The sequence below is a fragment of the Canis lupus genome, chromosome 10 (genome assembly GCF_048164855.1).
Source record: "Canis lupus baileyi chromosome 10, mCanLup2.hap1, whole genome shotgun sequence".
NCBI classification, from domain to species: Eukaryota; Metazoa; Chordata; class Mammalia; order Carnivora; family Canidae; genus Canis; species Canis lupus.
This window is the reverse complement of record NC_132847.1, coordinates 27,030,917-27,056,375: the sequence shown is the minus strand read 5'-3', so window position 1 is coordinate 27,056,375 and position 25,459 is coordinate 27,030,917. Positions and strand designations below refer to the sequence as shown.

The 25,459-nt window shown below is 39.9% G+C and overlaps 1 protein-coding gene across 3 annotated transcripts; it reads left to right on the top strand.

Moving 5' to 3' along the window:
* Nucleotides 1–137: 137 nt before the first annotated feature.
* NME5 (NME/NM23 family member 5) lies at nucleotides 138–20,740 on the top strand. Of its 3 annotated transcripts, XM_072841184.1 has the most exons (7): nucleotides 138–256; nucleotides 801–975; nucleotides 8,852–9,057; nucleotides 9,978–10,078; nucleotides 15,763–15,881; nucleotides 16,992–17,028; nucleotides 20,540–20,740. In XM_072841184.1, exons 2-6 carry the CDS (start codon nucleotides 847–849, stop codon nucleotides 17,007–17,009), a joined length of 573 nt encoding a protein of 190 aa, XP_072697285.1. In that variant the 5' UTR covers nucleotides 138–256; nucleotides 801–846; the 3' UTR covers nucleotides 17,010–17,028; nucleotides 20,540–20,740. The 3 variants fall into 3 exon arrangements, with proteins under 3 accessions (XP_072697285.1, XP_072697283.1, XP_072697284.1); XM_072841182.1 differs by lacking the exon at nucleotides 16,992–17,028; XM_072841183.1 differs by lacking the exons at nucleotides 138–256; nucleotides 16,992–17,028 and adding an exon at nucleotides 272–340.
* The last annotated feature ends 4,719 nt before the right edge of the window (nucleotides 20,741–25,459 follow it).

Sequence of the window (25,459 nt, the reverse complement as noted above, 5' to 3'; positions counted from 1 at the left end):
TGACTATCATAAATAAAAAATAAAAATAAAAATAAAAAATAAATAAGATGAAGACAATGTTGGAAAACGTCTAGTACTCTAAGATTGGCAAGGGGGGAATAAAGAGACTTGTAGTGGCCCCTTCTCTTCATTATAAAGGAACCCAAAGTCTGTGACGCGCTGTGCTGGGATTGGCCCTCTGGAGCCACCGTCCCTGAACTTTGCTTTGGGTCTCTTAGCAACAGGCTGCGGTGGCCCAGCAGGAGTGGGCGGCAGGGTGAGTGCGTACGGAAGGGCTGCTCCCGTGGGGTCTGCGAGTGCACTTCAAATTGGCACTAGGACCTGGGAATGCTGCTTTCCAGTCAGGCCAGATCCAGTGCAAGACCTTCTGGGAGGGGCGGGAGAAGGGCGGGGGTGGGGGGGGCTGGGGCAGGGTAGACAGTTCACCAGCAGTTGCGAGAGTCTGCGCCGCACGCAGGCCTTCGGGTTGCCCCTGGCCTCTGTACCTCAACGAAAGTGTTTAGGAAAACCAAGGGCATGAATTAGACATAGAGTAGAAATTGTACTTTTTGTTTATTTATTTATGTAATCTCTACACCCATCCTGGGGCTCGAACCCCAATCCAGAGATGGAGGCACCTGCTCCCTGGACTGGGCCATCGAGGCGAGGCGCACCCCCCCCCATTGTATTATTGAGACTGCTTATCGAAAAAGATTCGGCAGTTTCTAACTTTATAAGCTAATAAAATCAAGCGCCTAATAATGCTGTTTATAATCACAATTACATTAAATTTGGGGTGGGGGTGATGCATGTCATTGCAGTTGATACCTGTGGAGAATCTCCTAAATTGTACCCTGGAAAGGCAGAATGGAGCTATCAATGCCCCCACCTCAGATATATGTAGAAAAAACTTTGGCTATTATCAAACCAGATATTGCTGACAAAGAGGAGGAGATACAGGATATTATTCTCAGATCTGGATTCACCATTGTTCAGGTAACTTCTGGGCATGATGATGATGGTTTTTATTCTCTTTGCTCCTTAAAAAAAAAAAAAGAAAAAGTTTAAATATGTTAACCTATTCAGTGCTTTAGTGCTTAGTACTAAACTTAGATTTATTTTAATTTTTCAGTATAAAAGTTATATGTGTTAGTTTTAAAGTTTTTTTCAGGGGGTACCTGGGTGGCTCAGTTGGTTAAGCATCTACCTTCTGCCCAGGTCTTGATCCTAGGGTCCCAGGATCTGCATAGGACTCCCCACTTCAGTGGGGAGCCTGTTTCTCCCTCTCCCTCTGCCACTCCCCCTGTTTGTACTCTCTATCAAATAAATAAAATCTTTAAAAAATTAAATAAATTCTTTCATTTTTCAAAAGGATATAAAGCGAGAATTAATTTTTTTAATTTTTATTTATTTATGATAGTCACACACACAGAGAGAGAGAGGCAGAGACATAGGCAGAGGGAGAAGCAGGCTCCATGCACTGGGAGCCCGACGTGGGATTCGATCCCGGGTCTCCAGGATCGCGCTGGGCCAAAGGCAGGTGCTAAACCGCTGCGCCACCCAGGGATCCCTAAAATGAGAATTAAAATTCCTTTTCCTCCTCTCCTCTCTCACCCAAGTCTCAATCTCCAGAAAAGGCAACTACTTAGTGCCTTCTGTCTTTGCAGGATATTTTTTTTCTTTGCAGGATTTTTGTAAGCATTTACAAACATTTCCCCCTATAAAATAGGACAGTCTTCTTCCCTTGACCCCTTTTACAAAGTTGCTCAGTTATTATATCTGAATCTCTCATTCTTCCTAACTTCTGTGTAATATTCCCCTGTGTGAATGAACCACAAGTTATTTACTTGTTCCTCAATTGATGGGCTTTTAGATTGTTGGAATTTTTTTCAATTATTTTTTTAAAGATTTTATTTATTAATTCATGAGAGACACAGACAGGGAGGCAGAGACATAGACAGAGAGAGAAGCAGGCTCCCTGTGTAAAGCCCGATGTGGGACTCGATCCCAGGACCCCGGGATCACAACCTGAGCCAAAGGCAGGTGCGCTCAATCCCTGAGCCATCCAGGCACCCGGAATTTTTTTTCAAAATGGGGGCAACTGGGTGGCTTAGTGGTTGAGCATCTACCTTTGACTCAGGTTGTGATCACAAGGTCCCAGGATCGAGTCCTGCATTGGGCACCCTACAGGGAGCCTGCTTCTCCCTCTGCTTGTGTCTCTGCCTCTCTCTGTCTCTCATGAATAAATCAATAAAATGGGAACCCTGGGTGGCGCAGTGGTTTAGCGTCTGCCTTTGGCCCAGGGCACGATCCTGGAGACCCGGGATCGAATCCCACATCGGGCTCCCGGTGCATGGAGCCTGCTTCTCCCTCTGCCTGTGTCTCTGCCTCTCTCTCTCTCTCTCTGTGACTATCATAAATAAATAAAAATAAATAAATAAATAAATAATAAATAAATAAATAAATAAATAAAATCTTAAAAAAACAACAACAAACATTTAATGTTTCGGGACACCTGAGTGGCTCAGTCGGTTAAACATCTGCCTTTTGGTTAGGTTGTGATCTCCAGGTCTTGGGACCAAGTCCCTCATCCTGCTTCCTGCTCCCTGCTCAGCGAGGAGCCTGATTCTCCCTCTGCTCCTCCTCCTGCTCCTGTCTCTCTCTTTCTCCCCCTCTCAAATAAATAAAATCTTAAAAAAACAAAAACAAAAACAAAACCATTTAATGTTTTAAGCCTTATCCTGCATTGGTAAAAGTTTGAAAATGTATGTAAGAAGAGTGTTAAAGATGATCAAACAGGGATGCCTGGGTGGTTCAGTGGTTGAGCCTCTAATGTTGGCTCAGGTTGTGATCCCAAGGTCCTCGCAGGAGCCTGCTTCTCCCTCTGCCTACGTCTCTGCCTCTGTCTCTGTCTCTCTGTATCTCTCATAAAAAATAAAATCTTGGGGCGCCAGGGTGGCTCAGTGGTTGAGCGTCTACCTTTGGCTCAGGGCATGATCCCGGATTTCCAGGATTGAGTCCCGCATTGGGCTCCTTGCATGGAGCCTGCTTCTCCTCCCTCTACCTGTGTCTCTGCCTCTCTTTCTGTGTCTCTTTTGAATAAATAAATAAATAAATAAATAAATAAATAAATAAATAAATAAAATCTTTTTAAAAATGAAGATTATCAAATAGAATGGAATATTTTGAATATTCCTTTTTTGTATTATTCCTATTTGAAATTCCAGGTTTTTAATTCTCTTATATTTGTAAAGTGTCATATTGTCTATTTTGTCAGTGCTTTGTTTTTATCTTTTAAAAAGGATTGTATTTATTTTTTTGAGAGAGAATGAGAGCCGGAGAGATCATAGAAGGAGAGAGAGAGGGAGAAGCAGACTTGTTGCTGAGCAGAAAGTCAGATATGGGCCTCAGGGATCATGACATGAGCTAAAGCAGACACTTAACTGACTAAGCCACCCAGGTGCCCCTGTTTTGTCAGGGTTTTAAAAAGAAAACTTCATCTTCAGGGAAGATAAGAAATTTCATTTGAGTTTAGAAGCATAGGTAAAAGCTCGGGATAGGAATGGTACAAGAAAGTGTAAGGAAATAGTGCAGGAATGTATAATGAAATATTTAATATAGTTAAGAGACTCAGGTAAAGAACTTCTTAATAAATGTTAGGAAAGGGCAGCCTGGGTGGCTCACTGGTTTAAGCGCCTGCCTTCCACCCAGGGTGTGATCCTGGAGTCCCAGGATCGAGTCCCGCCTCGGGTTCTGGCATGGAGCCTGCTTCTCCCTCCTCCTGTGTCTCTGCCTCTCTCTCTCTCTCTTATGAATAAATAAATAAAATCTTAAAAAAAATAAAAATTTTAGGAAAATTGGGTAGCCATTAAAAAGGTTGGATTCAAATATACTGTATAACCAGGGTAAACTCCAAAAGGATCTAAGATTTAGATATTTAAACTTAAATGGTATAAATTCTAGAAGAAAAGATACATGAATTTCTTTTTATTCTTCGAGTGGGATAGCCTTTGGGGGACAGCCTTTTTTACTATGATTTATTGTCTGGAAGCCATAAAAGAAAAGATTGACAAAACGATAAACATAAAAAACTGCATAGCCAACTAAACATCATAAAGTAAAAACTTGAGAACAAATGAAACATGGAAAAAAGATCCTCAATTCTTAACACAAAGGGTTAATCTTTCAATATGTGAAGAGTTCATAGAAAAAAGATAAAAAGTTGAAAATGGGTAGAACATGTGGATGGTCACAGAAAAACAAATATGTCTTAAACATACGAAAAGATGACCAAGCTCTAAGAAGGAAAAACACAAAACACTGAGGGTGCCTGGCTGGCTTAGTTGGTAGAGCATGCAACTGTTGATCTTGGGGTTGTGAGTTTGAGCCCCACATTGGGTGTAAAAATTATTTAAAAACAAAATCTTTTTATTTTTTTATTTTTATTTTTTAAAATATTTTATTTTATTTTATTTTTTTTTAATTTTTACTTATTTATGATAGTCACAGAGAGAGAAAGAGAGGCAGAGACACAGGCAGAGAGAAGCAGGCTCCATGCACCGGGAGCCCGACGTGGGAATCGATCCTGCGTCTCCAGGATCGCACCCTAGGCCAAAGGCAGGCGCCAAACCGCTGCGCCACCCAGGGATCCCGATTTTATTTATTTATTCATTTATTTATTTATTCATGACAGACAGATATACACAGAGAGGCAGAGACACAGGCAGAGGGAGAAGCAGGCTCCATGCAAGGAACCCGTCGTGGGACTCTAACCCGGATCTCCAGGATCATGCCCTGGGCTGAAGGCGGCGCTAAACAGTTGAGCCATCGCGGCTGCCCAAAAACAAAATCTTTTTAAAAACCCACCACTGAAATACCATCTAGCAAAAATATAAAAGTGAATGGTACAAGTATGGAAGGGAATCTTGCAGTTACCTAACAATATTATATCTATCCTTTGGTTCAGCAGTTCTAACGTGGGAATCCCTGCTGTGACCCATGTATTAATATGAAATGACACATATACAGGTTATTTTTTGCAGCTTTGTTTATTTTTGAGCAAAAGATTGAAAACAAACACAGCCTTAGATTAGTTGAATAGAGGCTCCTGGGTGGCTCAGTTGGTAGAGATGTGACTCTTGATTTGGAGGTTGTAAATTCAAGCCCCATGTTGGGTGTAGAGATCACTTTTTTAAAAATCTAAAAAAAGGGGATCCCTGGGTGGCTCAGCGGTTTGGCGCCTGCCTTTGGCCCAGGGCGCGATCCTGGAGTCCCGGGATCGAGTCCCGCCTTGGGTTCTGGCATGGAGCCTGCTTCTCCCTCCTCCTGTGTCTCTGTCTCTCTCTCTTTCTCTCTTTCTCTCTCTCTCTCTTTGTATCTCTCATGAACAAATTTTTAAAAATTAAAAAAAAAATCTAAAAAAAAAAAAAAGGGAGGGTGGCCTGGGTGGCTCAGCGGTTTAGCACCGCCTTCTGCCCAGGGCCTGATCCTGGAGACCCAGGATCGAGTCCCACGTCGGGCTCCCTGCATGGAGTCTGCTTCTCCCTCTGCCTGTGTCTCTGCCTCTGTCTCTCTGTCTAATGAATAAATAGATAAAATCTTTAAAAAAAAGGAGGGGGGGGATTGGTTAAGTTTACTCTGACAGGGGCAATACAGTAGCTCAGTGGTTGAGCGTCTACCTTTGGCTAAGGTTGTGATCCCAGAATCCTGGGCTCCAGGATTGGGCTCCAGGTGAGGAGCCTGCTTCTCCTCCTGCTTGTCTCTCTCATGAATAAATAAAATTTAAAAAAAAAAAAAAAAACCTGATGAAACCACCAAATTGATTACTATGCAACTAATTGAAAATGAAAAAAGAGGAACTTCTCCACATTCTGTTACAAAAAAGGAAGATGACAGCTGTATATAGCAATCTTTTGTGATAGAAAAATACATATTCATGTTTGCCAGTGTTTGCAAAATGAAGCACTAGGAGATTAAAAATGGTTGCCTATTTGAGGGCAAGGAAGAACAGGGTGAATTAAGACAGGAATGGAAATCTGATTTTTCAATATGCCTTTCTATAGTGTTTTGAATTTCTTATCCCTCTAAGTTTATTTATTTTTTTATTATTTTTTAAAGATGTTATTTATTTATTTATGAGAGAGAGAGAGGCAGAGACACAGGCAGAGGGAGAAGCAGGCTCCAAACCGGGAGCCTGATGTGGGACTCAATCCCAGGTCTCCAGGATCCGGCCCTGGGCTGAAGGCAGCGCCAAACCGCTGAGCCCCCCGGGTTGCCCTATCCCTGTAAGTTTATTACCCATTAAGTTTTGGGGGAAAAAATATTAAATGAAGTCTACAAATAAGATAAAGATAACATATTTAAGTTTTTTTTAGAAGTCCGTATTTTAGAAACAGTGAAAAACTTAAGTAGCTCATGTTAAATATGCCTATGAATCACAAATACTGACACATCTTTATTTTTTTTAAGATTTTATTTATTTATTTGAGAGCATGAAGAGAGGGAGGAGGCAGAGAGAGGGAGAAGTAGGCTCCTTGATGAGCAGGGAGCCGACTTGGGACTTGATCCCAGGACCCCAGGATCATGACCTGAGCCAAAGGCAGACACTTAACTGACTGAGGCACCCAGGCGCCTCACATCATAATTTTAAATAATAGAATCAAGGATTATACTAAACCAGATGGTTTTGTAATTTCTCAGATTTCTTTTTCTTGACTATATGAATTTCAATATGAAAACCTACTTTGCAGTAGTTGGTCCTTGACTGGTGAGAATGTTAATTAGCATAAATACTAATATTTAACACTTTTCCTAATCAGCAGTAAATTTCGTGTTTTTTTTTTTCAGCAGTAAATTTCATACCCAAGAAAGCTTTGGTATAGTGTATGCTTCATTCTTGTTTTAATTGTGATAAAATATATACAACATAAATTTATCATTTTTAGGTGTACAGTTTAGTGATCTTAAGTACATTCCCTTTATTGTTCAGCCATCACCATCCATCTCTTATACTTTTTCTTCATCTGAAACTGAAACTGTGCTCATTACTCACTCACTCTGTTTACCCCTCTTCCCAGACAGGGAAGAATAGTAGGCACTATTCTGCTTTTTTTTGTCTCTCTGACTTTGACTATTTCAGATATCTCATGTAAGTGGAATTGTACAATATTTATTCTTTGTTCTGTATGCTTTTAAAATAAGCTTTAGGGGCAATTGGGGTGGCTCAGTCCATTAAGCATCTGCCTTCTACTTGGGTCATGATCCCAAGTGTCCTGGGATCAAGTCCCACATCGGGCTCCCGGCTCCGAGGGAAGCCTGCTTCTGCCTCTTTCTCTCTCCATCTCTCATGAATAAATAAAATATTTTTTTTTCTTTTTTCTTTTTAATTCATGAGAGACAGAGAGAGAGGCAGTGACAAAGGCAGAGGGAGAGAGAGGCAGAGGCAGGCTCCATGCAGGACTCAATCCCAGATTCCTGGGATCATTCCCTGAGCCAAAGCCAGATGCTCAACCGCTGAGCCACCCAGGCGTTGCTAAATAAATAAAATCTTAAAAAAAAAAAAAAAAAAAAAGACTTTCTTGTAGTTGGAAGTCCATTGAACTTGAACCTTTCTTGTTGCACCTAGGGAGACTCTGAAAAATGATGCATCCTTTCAGTAGGTGGCGGTCTATGCTTTGTTACAAAATAAAGTTTCCCCAAAAACCCAAAAAACAAAAAGCAAAATAAAAGTTTCCTTTCCTGATACTATTTAATACTGCTTCTTTTTGTGAAAATATTCACCCAAATTCCAAAATATTTTACCTGGTCCTATTTTGTTAAAGATTTATTTAAATTTGAATGGGAGGAGGGGCAGAAAAAAAAAAGATTTATTTAAATTTATTTGACAGGGAGCACAGGCAGGGGGAACAGGAGAGAAAGAAGCAAACTCCCCACTGAGCAGGGAGCCTGATGTGGGGCTCTAATGCAGGGCTGGGTCCCAGGACCCTGGGATCATGATGTGGGCCCAAGGCAGAAGCTTAACTGACTGAGCCATCCAGGCACTCCTGAAGATTTTATTTTTAATCAGTCTTCACACCCAGGGTGGGGCTCAAATTCAAAACCCCAAGACCAAGAGTCACATGCCACATGCTCCACTGGCTGAACCAGCCAGGCTTCCTGACCTGATTTTTTTTTTTTTTTTTTAGTATTTATTTATTTGAGAGACAGCATGGTGGGGGCAGTGGATGGGCTGTGGGCAGAGGGAGAAGCAGACACCCTGCTGAGCAGGGAGCCCCATGGGAGGCTTCATCCTAAGACCCTAAGACCTGAGCCCAAGGCAGACCAACTGAGCCACCTAGACACTCCAGAATTACTGATTCATTATCCATTTTTTATTTTTGAGAGAGTGAGCATGAGGCAGGGAGAGGAGCAGAGAGCAAGAGCAAGGGAGAAGCAGACCCGCTGCTGAGCTGAACCCTCCCTACCCCCCAGCTGAAGGCTCGACATCAGAGCCCTGAGAAATCGGAGCTGAAGTCAGACACTTAACCAAATGACTCACCTAGGTGCCCCTCATTATCAATTTGGTTTTTTTTTAAGATTTTGTTTATTCATGAGAGACAGAGAGGCAGAGACAGGCAGAGGGAGAAGCAGGCTCCATGCAGGAAGCCAACATGGGACTCAATCCCCGGTCTCCAGGATCAGGCCCTGGGCTGAAGGTGGAGCCAAACCCCTGAGCCACCCGGGCTGCCCTACATTTAGCTTTCTTACCTCTCCCTTTCTTTGTAATACAAAAATCTCAAATTTATAATCAGATTAGTATTAATTTCAAGTTATTAATGACTTTATTATTGAACTGTCATTTTAAATACTTTTGTTGACTTTGTTTCTCTTATAGAGAAGAAAACTGCATCTCAGCCCTGAGCACTGTAGTAACTTTTATGTGGAACAGTATGGGAAAATGTTTTTCCCCAATTTAACAGCTTACATGAGTTCTGGACCACTTGTTGCCATGATATTAGCTAGACATAAAGCCATCTCTTACTGGAAAGAACTTTTGGGACCAACTAATACCTTAGTAGCTAAGGAGACACACCCAGACAGGTAACTTTCCAACGGGGAAAAATGGAATCCAACTATAAAAATGAAAAAAACAACAAAAAACACTCCCAAAACTGATTGTAATAGCAGTTTATTTTCATTTGAAAGTTTTCCTAAGCCAACTTTTTGGTTTTTTATTTGGGATGAGGGTGGAGTCAGTTTTACATTTTAGGTATAGAAATGTTTATCTTAATACCAAGTACCCCAAAAGTCCTCAGGGAATGTCTGATTTATGACTGATTAGACTAATTCTCTCATCCTTGAATTAAACTGCCACTGACATAGGATTTTTCCATAGGAAAATTGGCATGGCTTTTTAAAATAATTTTGGTAGTAGAAGGCCGGAAAACCAGATTTTCAGCATTATCATCAAAGTTTGGAAACCAGGGAGGACATTGAATTCTTACATTTTTTAATATATGTTGCCCTTTCACTTCTCACAAAGCAACACCTCTTCACCCAACAAATTCCTATTTTCCAATGTATCCCTCCTGCAGATTTAAATATAGTTGACACTCATCTAGATAGATTTAACCTTAAATTCAAAATAGATTAAAACCGGGATCCCTGGGTGGCGCAGCGGTTTGGCGCCTGCCTTTGGCCCAGGGCGCGATTCTGGAGAGCCGGGATCGAATCCCACGTCGGGCTCCCGGTGCATGGAGCCTGCTTCTCCCTCTGCCTGTGTCTCTGCCTCTCTCTCTCTCTGTATGACTATCATAAATAAACAAAAATAAATTAAAAAAAATAGATTAAAACTTCCATATGTGAGAGAAGTGGCAATGCTTCTGTAAAATTCCTAAGTAGAATGCATATGTAAAGAGTAAGGAAAGGCTATCACATTGGGTGTTCATCATCTCTAACGTACATTTATTTATTTATTTATTTATTTATTTATTTATTTATTTTTTCTAACGTACTTTTAGTCTAAGGGCAATTTATGGCACAGATGACTTAAGGAATGCACTTCACGGGAGCAATGATTTTGCCGCAGCAGAAAGAGAAATTCAATTCATGTTTCCTGATGGTGAGTTACTGATGAGTAATTTAGTCAAGTACATGTCCCTGTTGCTTGCTTTTTCTTTCATTTGGGTGATGTAGCTAGGAAAGAACAGAGTTTTTCTCTGTATATTTTGTCATATTTTCAAGTTATAGTTACTTACAGTCTTGAGACCAAGAATGTAAAACTCAATATTTCCCTCAGAACTAAATTGGTCCTGTGGGGAATCTTTTGATGTTTACTTTTTTATTAGCCATGTTTAGGGTTTCTCTTCTCCTTTGTTGCAATTCCTGAAGTTCTCCCTAATGCATAAGTTTGTTACACATGACAAAAGCAGTCTCCCTTGGAAATTATGATAGATTTCTCACTTTCTCTCATAGTTTATTGTGAAATTAGTAGGTCTCAGGCCCTTTTTTGTTCCCTTCCTGTTATGGAAGTTGTAAATCTTTAGATGTGGGCATAGTAAGGAACAGCATTGAGGTTTTTAGTTTGTTTTCAATAATATGTTTAGGGCAGCCCAGGTGGCTCAGTGGTTTAGCACTGCCTTCAGCCCAGGGTGTGATCCTGGAGACCCAGGATCGAGTCCCACATTGGGCTCCCTGCATGGAGCCTGCTTCTCCCTCTGCCTCTCTCATTCTCTCTCTCTGTGTCTCTCATGAATAAATAAATAAAATTTAAAAATAATAATATTTTTATATCCAGAAGAAAACTTGGTGATTTCTGTTACAAAGAAAAAGATGTAAAGCCTTGGGAAGCTTCAAATATTTTTTTGGCCTATTATTTTTCTCTTAAGTCATTTAGGCCTATACCTTAGTATTTTCTACTGATGATTTATTCAAAGAAAATAAATCAGTCTTGGAGATTTAAAAGTCCTGAATCGGTGGGCAGCCCGGGTGGCTCAGTGGTTTGGCACCGCCTTCACCCAGGGCCTGATCCTGGAGACCCGGGATTGAGTCCCACATCAGGCTCCCTGCATGGAACCTGCTTCTGTCTCTGCCTCTCTCTCTCTCTCTCTCTCTATCTGTGTCTCTCATGAATACATAAATAAAATATTTTTAAAAATAAAAGTCCTGAATCTTTTTTTTTTCCTTTTTAAAAAGATATTTATTTATTTAAGAGAGAGCATGAGTGTGGGATGGGGTGGTGGAGAGAGAGAAGCAGACTCCCCCTGAGCAGGGAGCCTACTGGTCACCCAGATGGGGCTCATCCCTGGGATCATGACCTGAGCCCAACTGAGCCACCCATGCAGCACTATAGGTCCTGATTCTTAGACAAACAAAAGCTGATGGGTTTTGTTTTGGTTTTTTAGCTATTGATTTTTATTTATTTTACTTTCATTTTTTAATTTTTAAGTAATCTCTACAGTGAATGTAGGTCTTGAATTCATGACCTTGAGATAAAGAGCCTCATGCTCCACCCACTGAGCCTGCTGGATGCCTCACAAAAACTGTCTTATAGGTATCTGTACACGAAAGGATTTGCCTACTTACATATTTTATTGTTATTGATCTAATTTTTATCATATGTCTCTTCCATTAGGGTATCTTTTTCTTTGGAATTATTGTGGAAAATTTCAAACATCAAAAGTAGACAAAATAATATAATAAATTCCTATAATAAATTCCTAATGAACCTATCACCCAACTTAGATAATTATGATCGGTCTTATTTCATCTATAATCTCTTCAACTTCTCATGCTTCCATATTATTTTAAAGTACATCTCAAACATGAAATGTCTTTTTAATGTGATAGTACTTTAGATTTAGTCCTACTAGTGAATTACATCTTTCCTCTGACTCCAGGCATCTAACCTCTGAGTTTTTCTCTTCTCATCAGTAAAATGCAAATATTATTAGTACCTTCCTACCTACTAGGGATATTGTTAGGGTTGAACGTATAAATGCATGTAAAATTCTTAAGAGTGTTTGGTGCATATGTGCTCAACTATTAACTGCTATTATTGTTTTGTTTTTTCTAGTCCTTTTTGGGGGGAAGCACTTCTTACTCATAGGATTATATCCCTAAACTGGTATTTTAGATTGCTTTTGATTTTACCCATTAATTTGTCCTCTTAACATGAGTTTAAGAGACATAGTTAGACATTTGAGAAGCAGCAGTTGTAAGATAAATATAAATGATTACCTGCCATGCTGCAGATCTTTTCTGTGAGATTGTGAAGTTCTTTGGAGTAAATTCTCAGGGTTTGGGGTATGAGCTCCCTCTTGCTTACCAATCAGTCAAGAATCATGTGCAAAATCTTGTATGAGGAGTCCCTCAAGCAAGCCATAAAGATATTCAGACATGTTCCTAACCTTTGAAAAAAAAGTAGTGCCCTTACCTCTCCCTTTCAATAGAGATGGCTAATTCATGGCTTTGCTATATTCCATTCCTTAACAAATTTATTGAATTACCTACTATGTGCCAGAAATATGAAGATGAATAAGAATATGTCCCTGCTCTCAAGATGAGCATATTTTAAAAATCTATAAAAATAATACAATATATAAACTACAAATGTCATTAGAAATCTTCAAAAACTGCCATGAAGGTTCATCTGTGTAAGAAACATGAAAACATTCTTTATTTTCACATTAATTTACCCAAACCTAGTTGCTAGACAAATAATAAATAACCAGCAAAAATATATAGAGGTAGATAGGCACCTGGGTGGCTCAGTCAGTTAAGCTAATGACTCTTGATTTCAGCTCAGATCGTGATCTCAGGGTTGTGGGGTTTAGGCTTTCAGCAGGGAGTCGGCTTCAGGATTCTCTCTTTCTCTTTGTCTCTCTCTGACCCACCCACCCCTCCTTGCTCATGTGCACTCTATTTCAAATAATCTTAAAAAAAATGTAGAAACAATCTAAAAATGAAAGAAATAATGTCATTCACAATAGCATCAAAATAATAAATACTATTTCACTCATTTACAAAACAAAATAAACAAAGAAAAAAGAGACCAAAATACAGTCTTAGAAACAAACTGTTAAAAAAAAAGAAGAAAGAAAAAGAAAGAAAGAAAGAAAGAAAGAAAGAAGAAAGAAAGAAAGAAAGAAAGAAAGAAAGAAAGAAAGAAAGAAAGAAAGAAAGAAAAAAGAAAACAAACTGTTGGTTACCAAAGAATAGCTGGGTGGGGGATGATGAAATAGGTGAAGGGGGGATTTTTTTTTTTAAGATTTATTTATTTATTCATGAGAGAGACAGAGAGAGAGAGAGAGAGAGGCAGAGACACAGGCAGAGGGAGAAGCAGGCTCCATGCAGAGGTCCTGATGTGGGACTCGATCCTAGGACCCTGGGATTACGACCTGAGCTGAAGGCAGATGCTCAACCACTGAGCCACCCAAGCATCCCAAAGGGGGGGATTAAGAGTACACTTGAACACTGAGCAATATATAGAATTGTTGAATCATTATGTTGTATACCTGAAACTAGTATAACACACTGTGTGTCACTTATACTGAAATTACATAAATAAATAATACTTAGGAATAAATTTAACAAAAGAAATGCAATTCTTATACACTGAAATGCATAAAACACTAATGAAAGAGGGACACTGGATGGCTCAGCGGTTAAGCATCTGCCTTTGGCTCAGGGCATGATCCTGGGGTTCTGGGATCAAGTCCCACATCGGGCTCCCTGCATGGAGCCTGCTTCTCCCTCTGCCTGTGTCTCTGCCTCTCTCTCTGTGTCTCTCATGAATAAACAAATAAAATCTTTATTTTTTTTTAAATAAAATCTTTAAAAAAAATTACTGAAAGAAGTGAAAGACTATCTAAAATAAAGAGACATCCCGTATTGATGGATTAGAAGAGTCAGTATTGTTCGGATGGCAGTTCTTTCCAAACTGACCAATTAATTTAATGCACTTCCTATCAAAATCCATACATTCTTTTATGTAGAAGTTGGCAAGCTGATTCGAAAATTTATATGGAATTGCAAAAGATTTAGGCAAGGTAAAACAATTTTTAAACAGAAGAAATAAGTTGGAGAGCTTCCACTAATCTTATTTCAAATCTTACTATGAGACGACAATAATTAAGAGATAATTAAGACAGTATTTTACTAGATATTTAGATTATGAAACAGAAGTGAGAATCTAGGAATAAATCCTTACATTTATGGTCAGTTGATTTTCAACAAAGGCACCTGGACAGTCTGATGGGGAAAGGATGATCTTTTCTGCAAATGATGCTAGGACAACTGAATATCCACATGCAAAAAAAGAAAAGAGAGAAAGAATTCAGATCCTTGTTTCACACCTAATACAAAACTTAACAATGGATCATAGACCTAAACACAAGAGCTAAAAATATCTAGAAGAAAACATGGAAAATCTTCATGATCTTGGGTTGGACAAAGGGATTTTTTTTAATATGACATCAAAAACATGATACAAAAAACTATTGATAAATTAGGCTACCTCAAAATTAAAAGAAATATGAAGATGAATAAGAATATGTCTCTTTTGGGCAGCCCTGGTGGATCGGCGGGTTTAGTGCCGCCTCCAGCCCAGGGCGTGATACCGGAGACCTGGGATCGAGTCCCACATCAGGGTCCCTGCATGGAGCCTTCTCCCTCTGCCTGTGTCTCTGCCTCTCTCTCTCTCTGTGTCTCTATGAATAAACAAATAAAATGTTAAAAAAAAAAAAAGAATATGTCCCTTTTAATGTTTCAAAAGCCAACATTAAAAATATTGAGGGGACGCCTGGGTGGCTCAGAGGTTGAGCATCTGCCTTCAGCTTAGGGCGTGACCCCGCCAGGGATCGAATCCCGCATCAGGCTCCCTGCAGGGAGCCTGCTTCTCCCTCTGCCTGTGTCTCTGCCTCTCTCCCTCTATGTCTCTCATGAATAAATAAATAAAATCTTAAAAAAAAAAAAAATTGAGAAGGGATCCCTGGATGGCTCAGCGGTTTGGCGCCTCTCTTCGGCCCAGGGCATGATCCTGGAGTCCCGGGTTGAGTCCCACATCAGGCTCCCTGCATGGAGCCTGCTTCTCCCTCTGCCTGTGTCTCTGTGTCTCTCATGAATAAATAAATAAAATCTTTTAAAAAATAATAAAAATAATAAAAATATTGAGGTTAGCCACAAACTAGTAGGAAATATTTGCAAATCATATGAAATAAGGGACGTTTATCTAGAGTTTATGAAGTTTTCAATTTTTAAAAAAGATTATTATTATTATTATTTTAAGATTTATTTATTTAGGGCAGCCCGGGTGGCTCGGTGGTTTAGCGCCACCTTCAGCCCAGGGCATGATCCTGGAGACCCGGGATCAAGTCCTGCGTCGGGCTCCCTGCACGGCGCCTACTTCTCCCTCTGCCGTGTCTCTGCCTCTCTCTCTCTCTCTCTGTGTCTCTCATGAATAAATAAAATCTTGAAAAAAAAGATTTATTTATTTATTCATGAGAGAGAGAGGCAGAGACATAGGCAGAGGGAGAGGCAGGCTCCTTACAGGGAGCCCAAAATGGGACTCCATCCCAAGACGTGAGATAACACCCTGAGCCGAAGGCAGATGCTCAACCACTGAGCCACCCAGGTGTCCCAGTGCTTGTGTGTGTTTGAACAAACTATGTATGCTATGTGTCTAGTTCTGTTTTTTATGAAAAAAAAAAACTTTTATAAGTATCATCTACTAAAATTTCTTTCTTTGTAATGATTATATAATATTTCATCATTTGTGTTTTAAGGGGAATACATTTGTATTTGCAGTGATTATTGAGCCCATTCCAGTTGGACAAGCTGCTAAGGACTATTTAAATTTATATGTAACACCAACTCTGCTTCAAGGACTCACAACACTTTGTAAGGAGAAACCAGCGGATCCTTTTGTAAGAACTCTTTTTATTCACACTAAAGAAGTTGTCTATAGTTTTCATATTTAGAATATTGTATTTTTTTGAAACAGTGGAAGTATTAAGAGCATTTTAAAAACCATTTCAGGGATCCCTGGGTGGCGCAGCGGTTTAGCGCCTGCCTTTGGCCCAGGGTGCGATCCTGGAGACCCTGGATCGAATCCCACGTCGGGCTCCAGGTGCATGGAGCCTGCTTCTCCCTCTGCCTATGTATCTGCCTCTCTCTCTCTCTGTGTGTGACTATCATAAATAAATAAAAATTAAAAAAAATAAAATTAAAAAAAAATTAAAAAAAATAAAAACCATTTCATATACATTTTAGATACTTATATATAACTTTTGATTACTTATTCTTTTGTTGCATTTTAACTCTTTAAGAACATTGTTCCTATAAAGCAAAAAAACAACAACATTGTTTCTATTTTTTCTTTTTTTACAGATTTTACTTATTTATTCATGAGAGACAGAGGCAGAGACACAGGCAGAGGGAGAAGCAGGCTCCATGCAGGGAGCTCAATGTGGGAATCAATCCTGGGACTCCAGGATCACACCCTGGGCCAAAGGCAGGCACCAAACCACTGAGCCACCCAGGTGTCCCATCAACCATCAACAACATTGTTTCTAAATTTTTTTTTTTTATTTTTTTTTTTTATGATAGGCACACAGTGAGAGAGAGGCAGAGACACAGGCAGAGGGAGAAGCAGGCTCCATGCACCGGGAGCCCGATGTGGGATTCGATCCCGGGTCTCCAGGATCGCGCCCTGGGCCAAAGGCAGGCGCCAAACCGCTGCGCCACCCAGGGATCCCAACAACATTGTTTCTAAATACATTTTCAGTTACTATGGCCTTCAAATGCAGAGCATTGTTTTGGGGTATAATTTATATAATCAAATGATAAAATTAGATATATATTTGAATTTTGTTCAACATTTTAATTTTTAATGATATCTAAATTTTTCCATTGAAAATATATTTATTCATGTCCCTAGGTACCTCAGCATTGTTCAGTCAGGTGGAAGAATAGTTGGGTAAGAGGAACTAGTAGGTTGTCCAGGGCCATATGTCTTCTCTGCTCCTTCCTTGCAGGTCCTCCCACTCATTTGAAGACTGAGAGATAATCAAGGAAGGTTATTTCACTTATTTATTTTTTAAGTAAGCTTTATATCCAACATGGAGCTTGGAACTCACAACCTCAAAATCAAGAATGACATGTTCTTCCCACTGAGCCAGCCAGTCACCTCAGTAAAGGTTATTATAATTACCAACCGTGACAAAATATCTCTAGCCTCTGTTACCATTCTAAAAAGGAATCCCTGGGGATCCCTGGGTGGCGCAGTGGTTTGGCACCTGCCTTTGGCCCAGGGCGCGATCCTGGAGATCTGGGATCGAATCCCACATCGGGCTCCCCGCATGGAGCCTGCTTCTCCCTCTGCCTATGTCTCTGCCCCTCTCTCTCTCTCTCTGTGTGACTATCATAAATAAATAAATAAAATCTTTTAAAAAATTAAAAAAATAAAAATAAAAAGGAATCCCCTTTGGAAGACAAAAGATTTAATCTCTCCTACTAACTTTGTCACTTTTACCAAAAATAAAAGATAGGCAGGTTTTTCTCTTTTTTTTTTTCCTTTTATGTATTTTTCTTAAATATACCCAATGTGGAGGTCAAACTCATAATCCCCCGAGATCAAGAGTCACACACACCCTACTGACTGAGCCAGCCAGGTGCCCCTAGATAGGTTATTTCTTTAATAGACATTTTCATCGTGACAAAACATATGTTTATTTAGTAAGAAACCTGATACTACTGAAAAATGTAAAGAAAAGAAAAAGATACCCCTGGCTCCATTTCCTAAGCCTGTCTTTGAAGTCATTTTGCCTGGATTCAACTCTGATTCCAGATATCTAACCTCTGAGTGTTTCTCTTCTCACCAGTACAATGCAAATAGATTAATACCTGCCTACATAATAGAGATATTGTTAAGGTTAAATGTATAAATGTACAGGGGGTGCCTGGGTGGTTCAGTCAGTTAGGCACTTAACTCTTTTTTTTTTTTTTTTTTTTTGAAGATTTTATTTGACAGAAAAAGAGAGAGAACAAGCAGGCGAAATGGAAGGCAGAGGGAGAGGGAGAAGCAGGCTCCATTTGGAGCAGGTAGCTCAATGCAAGACTCGATCCCAGGACTCTGGGATTATGACCTGAGCTGAAGTCAGATGCTGAATCAACTAAACCACCCAGGTGCTCAGCATCTGACTCTTGGTATCAGTTCAGGTCTTCATCTCAGGAACATGAGTTCAAGTGCCACATTGGGCTCCATACTGGGTGTGGAACCTACTTAAAAGAAAAAAAGGGGCAGCCCTTGTGGCCCAGCGGTTTAGTGCGCCGCCTTCAGCCCAGGGCATGATCCTGGAGACCAGGGATCGAGTCCCACGTCAGGCTCCCTGCATGGAACCTGCTTCTCCCTCTGCCTGTGACTCTGCCTCTCTCTCTCTCTCTCTCTCTCATGAATAAATAAATAAAATCTTAAAAAAAGAAAAAAGTATGAATGCATGTAAAATTCTTAGAATGTCTGGTGCATACATGCTCAAACATTAACTGCAATTTTTTAAAAAAGATTTTATTTATTTATTCATGACTCAGAAAGAGGCAGAGACACAGGCAGAGACACAGGCAGAGGGAGAAGCAGGCTCCCTGCAGGGAGTCTGATGTGGGATCCCAATATTTATTTTTACCTAACATTAACATTTACAAATGCTAGCTACTAAACACACCATTTGATACTTTTTACCTTGTATACTCAATATTTATTATAAGTTATTAAATAACACCACAAACAAAATTGCTCTGTTTTAAAAGAAGAGCTTATGGCATTTTCTTGAACTGATATTTTACAGTTTATTAATTGATCACATATAGATAATAGTTTAGGTCGTTTCTACTCTTTTGTTATTATAAACCGCCAACAGTGAATATTTTCATTCATATGTCTGTGTACCCTATGTCTATAGGATAAATTCCTACAAATGGAAATAGTAAAAAAAAAATGCTATTTTTAAAATAATGTTGTTTGATGTGTTTGATATGTACAATTTTAACTTGGATGAGTATTGCCAAATTTTGTAGTGATTATACCATTCTATACTCTGGTTAAAAGTGGATGAGAGACACCTGGGTGGCTCAGTGGTTGAGCATCTGCCTTCAGTTTAGGGTGTGATCCAGGGATCGAGTCCCATATCAGGCTCCCTGCATGGAACCTGCTTCTCCCTCTGCCTCGAATAAATAAATAAAATCTTTAAAAAAAAAAAAAAGTGGATGACAGGAGGCTCCTGGGTGGCTCAGTCGTTGGAACATATGACTCTTGAGTTTGGGGTCATGACTTAAAGCTCCACATTGGGTGTAGAGTTTACTTTAAAAAAAAAAAATGTAGTGTCTGACTGGCTCAGTCAGAAAAGCATGCAGCTCTTGATCTCAGGATCATGAGTGTAACCCCCACAATGGGTGTAGAGACTATGTAAATAAATGAAAAACTTAAAAAAAGAAAAAAGGAATGAAATCAGAAAATTCTCCAAGTTTGTTTTTTGTTTTCATGATTGTTTTCTATATTCAGAGCCTCTTGAAATTCCATATGAATTTGAGGATTGACTTTAACATTTCTGCAAAACCATTTGTTAGGAATTTCATAAGGATTGGATTGAATCTGTAGCTCACTTTGCATAATAATGACGTCTTACCAGTATTAAGTCATTTGGGGCACCTGGTTGGCTTGGTCGGTGGGGCATGGGATGTTTGATCTCAGGGTTGTGAGTTCAAGTCCCACGTTGGGTATAGAGATTACGTTAAAAATAACATTAAAAAAAAAAAAAGAAAAAATAGTATTAAGTCTTTCTATCCATGAACACAGGTTATCTTTACATTTACTCAGGTCTTTAAATGTCTTTTAGCAACATTTTAAAGTTTTCAGTATACAAGTTAGTTAAATGTACTCCCAGATTTTTTTTTAATGCTACTGAAATGAAAGTTATTACTTATTTTCCTTTTTGAGTTATTGCTGATATGTAGAAACACAAATGATTTTTTTTAAAGATTTTATTTATTCATGAGAGACACAAAGAAAGAGAGAGGCAGAGACACAGGCAGAGGGAGAAGCAGGCTCCATGCAGGGAGCCCCACGCGGGACTCGATCCCAGGTCTCCAGGATCATGCCCTGGGCTGAAGGCGGTGCTAAACCACTGAGCCACCCAGGCTGCCCAACACAAATTATTTTTGTGTTATCTTTTCACCTACAACTTTGCTGAGTTCATTTATTAGTTGTAGTAACTTTCTTGTGGATTCTTTGGGATTCTATATGTAGGATCATGCCATCTGTTAAAAGGAGATAGTTTACTTCTTTTCCAATTTGGATCTATACTTCACAATCTTGCATAATGCAAAACTTAGTGTTTCAGTTTTTTAATGGTCATTTTCTCATTCTCAGTGATTTTGAAAACTAAGTTTTAAATTGATATATATTTATACTACTTATAGTGTAAGTTTGTATATATAGTATAAATTTATATCATTCATAGTATATATTTATTATTTATATAGTATATATATTGAAATGTTTATTAAGAGTTTTTTTTTCTTTTTTCCATAGATTTGGCTAGCTGATTGGCTACTGAAAAATAATCCCAACAAACCAAAGCTTTGTCACAATCCAGCTGCAGAAGAACCCTAAAGTTCCTCAAAGAACAAATCACTATCTTATTGTAAAATACATGCTTCTACATTAAAACAAACAAACCTTCCTAACGGTTTAAGTAACTACGTGCAAAATAAATTGTTTTTAAAAATATAAGTTTTAAAGAATGTGTTTTGTGTATAGGATAGCATTTTCTAAGGTAAAATATAGCTTTAGGGTATGATTTTTATTTTCCAGTAAAAAATTGATTTTATCCAGAAGTATTTAGAATATTAATGAGACAAATGTAAATTTCTTGTGATCGTAAAGTGGTATCCAATTAAGAGAACAGCAATTAATTTGTATAAGACACATTGGGGGTGCCTGGGTGGCTTAGTTGGTTAAGTGTCTGCCTTTGGCTCAGGTCCTGATCCTGGGGTCCTGGGGTCCTGGGATTGAGCCTCACATCAGGGTTCCTACTCAGCAAGGAGTCCTTCTCCCTGCCACTCTCTTGAGTGTCTTGCAATCTCTTTCTCTCTCTCTCGTAAATCTTTTTTTTTTTTTTTAAGATACGAACAATTTTTTTTTAAGATTTTATTTATTTATTCATGACAGAGAGAGAGAGTGAGAGGCAGAGACACAGGCAGAGGGAGAAACAGCCTCCATACAAGAATCCTGATGTGGGACTTGGTCCTGGGACTCCGGAATCAAACCCTGAGCCAAAGGTAGATGCTCAACCACTGAGCCACCCAGGTGCCCCTCGTAAATCTTTAAAAATAAAAAACACACATTAGAAACAACTGAAGATGAAAAGTCCATGTACCAACAAAAACCTACTTTAGATTTCTTTGCTGCTTGACATTCCCCTACTGTGCCAGGCAAGGGTAGTGGCTGCTGAAAATGCCACCAGGACAGGGCTAGCTAAAGACACATTTGATAGGGTGTTAACTATATAGAAAATGACACTGTACAGTTTAAAAACAAGTTTCCCACAGTTTTACATTTCACTTTTTTTCTTCAAAAGGAGTAAGTTGTATACTTTAGAGATGAGAAAGAAAGTAGAACCCACTTATTTATCATCATCATCATCATCATCTTCATCCTCCTCCTCATCCTCTCCATCTTCTAATCCTTTTTCTAATCCTTTTTCTGGTTTTCAGCTTTGAGGACTCTTTTTTTTTTTTTTTTTTTGAGGACTCCTTTTTTTTGTCACATAAACTTATTTTTATATTTTATATTTCATATTTCAGCAATTTATCTGCTTTATCTATTTCTCCTCAGCAGCCATGTTGTCCTAAGACTGCTTGTCATCTGCAGCAATGCTATTCCACATCTCTCCCTGTTCCTTTGCAGCATGACCAGTGCATAGGCAGGATGTTCTCCTTGGATCAGGGGCATTACTCAACAAGACTCAATGTAGCCTCTTCGGTGCATCTGGATCCTTGAACTTTGTTTTTGTTTCTCCTTTAGGAAGAATGCAGTTATCCATTTCTTTTGCAACTGCCTTGTCTGCATTTGCCATGTCTTCAAAGTTACCTTCCTCTTCAGCAGACATGTCCTTCTACCTCTCTGGGCACTTTTTGTAAAACTCTGAGAAGGTGACAAGTATCTGGTTGCTTCTCGTGCTCCTCTTGGCAAGTTTGCACAAAGAATGCCTATGATGACGTTTTGCTTCTTGGTCTCTTAGGATCTTCTCTGCCTATGTATGGTTATTTTTTTTTTTTTTCAGTGTAATACAGAATCACCCAGTGCCCATCTGGCTCTGACTTGCCCTGGTCCTGTCTCTTGGGAGCAGTACACTGCAATGGCTGTCAGCTTACGGTATGATTTTAACAATGATGTAACACTGAAGGATAGAAGACTGATAGAAGATGTTGCTTATTATTTTTTTTTAAGTTCGAGAAGTAGGACATGGAACTTTTTTTTTAGTAAGTTCTGCATGGAGCTTGAACTCATCACCCAAGTCACATGTTCTACCAAATGAGCCAGCCAGGCACACCACAACACAGAATTTTAGTTATATTTTCCTAAGCATATATCCTCCATCTAGATGCATAAATGATACACAGTTCACACCATTTAGTTTTAAAAGTATTTAAGTATCTAAATAATTATTTTGTATAATTAAAATGGTCTGAACTGTGTTATGATTTTAACTAATCATTTATATATATTTCCTCAAGTGCCCTCCAACTGTGACCAGACAGTAGGGTAGCAATTCACCCTGGTTTGCCTATTACTTTCCTGGTTGTGTAACTGAAAGTAATGCATCCTGGAGTTTCCTTAGTCCTTAGGTTAGTCCTTAGGTTAGTGTTTCCCAATTATATTTTTGGGATAAGGTATGAGTTGCAATGGAAAATGTAAAATTCTTACTTTTTAAAAAAGATTTTACTTATTTATGAGAGACACAGAGAGAGACAGAGACACAGGCAGAGGGAGAAGCAGGCTCCATGCAGGGAGCTCGATGCAGGACTCAATCCCAGGACCCCAGGATCATGCCCTGAGCCAAAGGCAGACGCTCAACTACTGAGCCACCCAGATGTCCTGGACCCTTGTTTAGACAGGGAAGCTGCAAAACACCTTTTTGAGGTAACTGGGAAGATTTGAATCCAGACTGAGTATTAGATGAGATGAAAATATATCGTCTTGGAAGGTAAAGATAAGTAACTGGAAAACATGCATTATAAACAATATGCACAGGGATGCCTGGGTGGCTCAGCAGTTGAGCATCTACCTTTGGCTCAGGGCCTGATTCGGATTCCTGGGATCACATCAAGCTCCTTGCATGGAGCCTTCTCCTCCTCTGCCTGTCTCTGCCTCTCTTTCCGTGTCTATCATGAATAAATAAATAAAATCTTAAAAAAAAAAAAACAATTCAATGTGATCTCACTTTGATGAAAACGATTCATATATGAAAAAAATATATATATAAAAAAATACATATATGTTGGGCAGCCCCGGTGGCTCAGCGGGTTGGCGCCGCCTTCAGCACAGAGTGTGATCCTGGAGTCCTGGGATTGAGTCCCACGTCGGGCTCCCTGCATGGAGCCTGCTTCTCCCTCTGCCTGTGTCCCTGCCTCTCTCTGTGTCTCTCATGAATAAATGAATAAAATAAAATCTTAAAAAAAAATTATAGTGGAGACGCAGAGGGGCAGAGGGAGAGGGAGAGAGAGAATCCTAAGCAGTCTCTACACCTAACACAGAGGACTGTGGGGCTCAGTATCACAACCCTGAGATCATGACCTGAACCAAAATCAACAGTCGGACACAGGGCACCTGGGTGGCTCAGTTGGTTAAATATCCAGCTCTTTTTTTTTTTTTTTTTTCCAGATTGTGATTTATCATTCATGAGAGACACACAGAAAGGCAGAGGGAGAAGCAGTCTCCATGCAGGGAGCCCAATGTGGGACTCCATCCCGGAACAGGGATCACACCCTGAGGCAAAGGCACAAGCTCAAGCCCTGAGCCACCCAGGTGGCCCAAACATCCAACTCTTGATTGCAGCTCAGGTCATGATCTGAGGGTCTTGGGATCAAGCCCCGTGTTGGGCTGGCTCCCTGCTCTTTGGGAAATCGGCCTGAGGATTCTCTCCCTCTCCCTCTGCCCCTCCCCCTGTTCACACTGTCTCTCAAATAAATAAATAAACCTAAAAAAAAAAATAGGCACTTAACCAATTGAGCCACCCAGGCACCCCTAAAAAGATAAACACCTCGATAGATATCAACTTAAAAGGGTTCTTTATTAATAGGCTATCTATCACCGAGATGTTTTACAAGTTCTTAGTGCTGGTGTAGATATGAATTTTTGGACATACTCCTCCTGAGACTGATATACCTGCTTCATTTCAGAACACTAGCATTGGGGGCTGAGAAGACAAACCTAAATATACATAGGCAGGGGGAGAAGTAGGCGCCATGCAGGGAACTGCATGCGGGACTCCATCCCAGGATCCCAGGATCACGCCCTGAGCCAAAGGCAGACCCTCAACCCCTGAGCCACCCAGGTGTCCCCAAACCAAAATCTTAATAAAAAATAAGTGATAGATTTTATATATTTTTAATATTTTTTAAAGATTTATTTATTTACAATAGACATAGAGAGAGAGGCAAAGACACAGGAGGAGGGAGAAGCAGGCTCCATGCCAGGAGCCTGATGTGGGATCCCGGGACTCCAGGATCGTGCCCTGGGCCAAAGGCAGGTGCCAAACCGCTGAGCCACCCAGAGACCTCCTAGATTTTATATTTTGAGCAATGGCCAAGAGCACTTAGGAAAAAGCAAATAGTTTTTATAATGAGATTTCAGTGTGACAGCTTAAGGCAGTCATTTCCACCACAAGAGGCTACTCTTGCATAAAAAAGGCAGTATTGTATATGGCAGAAAAATTCCACAATGAAGGGCAGCTCCAGCCTCCAGACACTTGTTTTTTGTTGTTGTTGTTGTTTGTTTTTAATGGAGTGGGGGGTGGGCAGTGGGCAGTGCCTGAGTGGCTCAATTGATTAAGCTTCTACTCTTGATTTCATCTCAGGTCATGATCTCAGGGTTGTGAGATTAAGCTTCATGTTAGGCTCCTCGCTCAAAGGGAAGTCAGCTTCTCCTCCCTCTCCTTCTGCCACTCCCCCTGCTCATGCTCTCTCTCTCTCTCTCTCAAATAAATAAATACATCTTTTAAAAAGATGGAAAGAGGAGGGGCACCTGGGTGGCTCAGCAGTTGAGCATCTGCCTTTGCCTCAGGGCGTGATCCCAGGGTCCTGGGATCCAGTCCTGCATCGGGCTCCCTGTATGGAGCCTGCTTCTCCCTCTGCCTGTGTCTCTGCTTCTCTCTGTATGTCTCTTATGAATAAATAAATAACATCTTAGAAAAGAAAAAAGAGGGGATCCCTGGGTGGCTCAGTGGTT

Coding starts and splice junctions, on each gene's coding strand:
- NME5 (XM_072841182.1), top strand. CDS start 847: ATGGAGCTATCAATGCCCCCACCTCAGATATATGTAGAAAAAACTTTG. Junction 976..8,851: donor CTGGATTCACCATTGTTCAG/GTAACTTCTGGG, acceptor TTTCTCTTATAG/AGAAGAAAACTGCATCTCAG. Junction 10,079..15,762: donor TCAATTCATGTTTCCTGATG/GTGAGTTACTGA, acceptor TTGTATTTGCAG/TGATTATTGAGCCCATTCCA.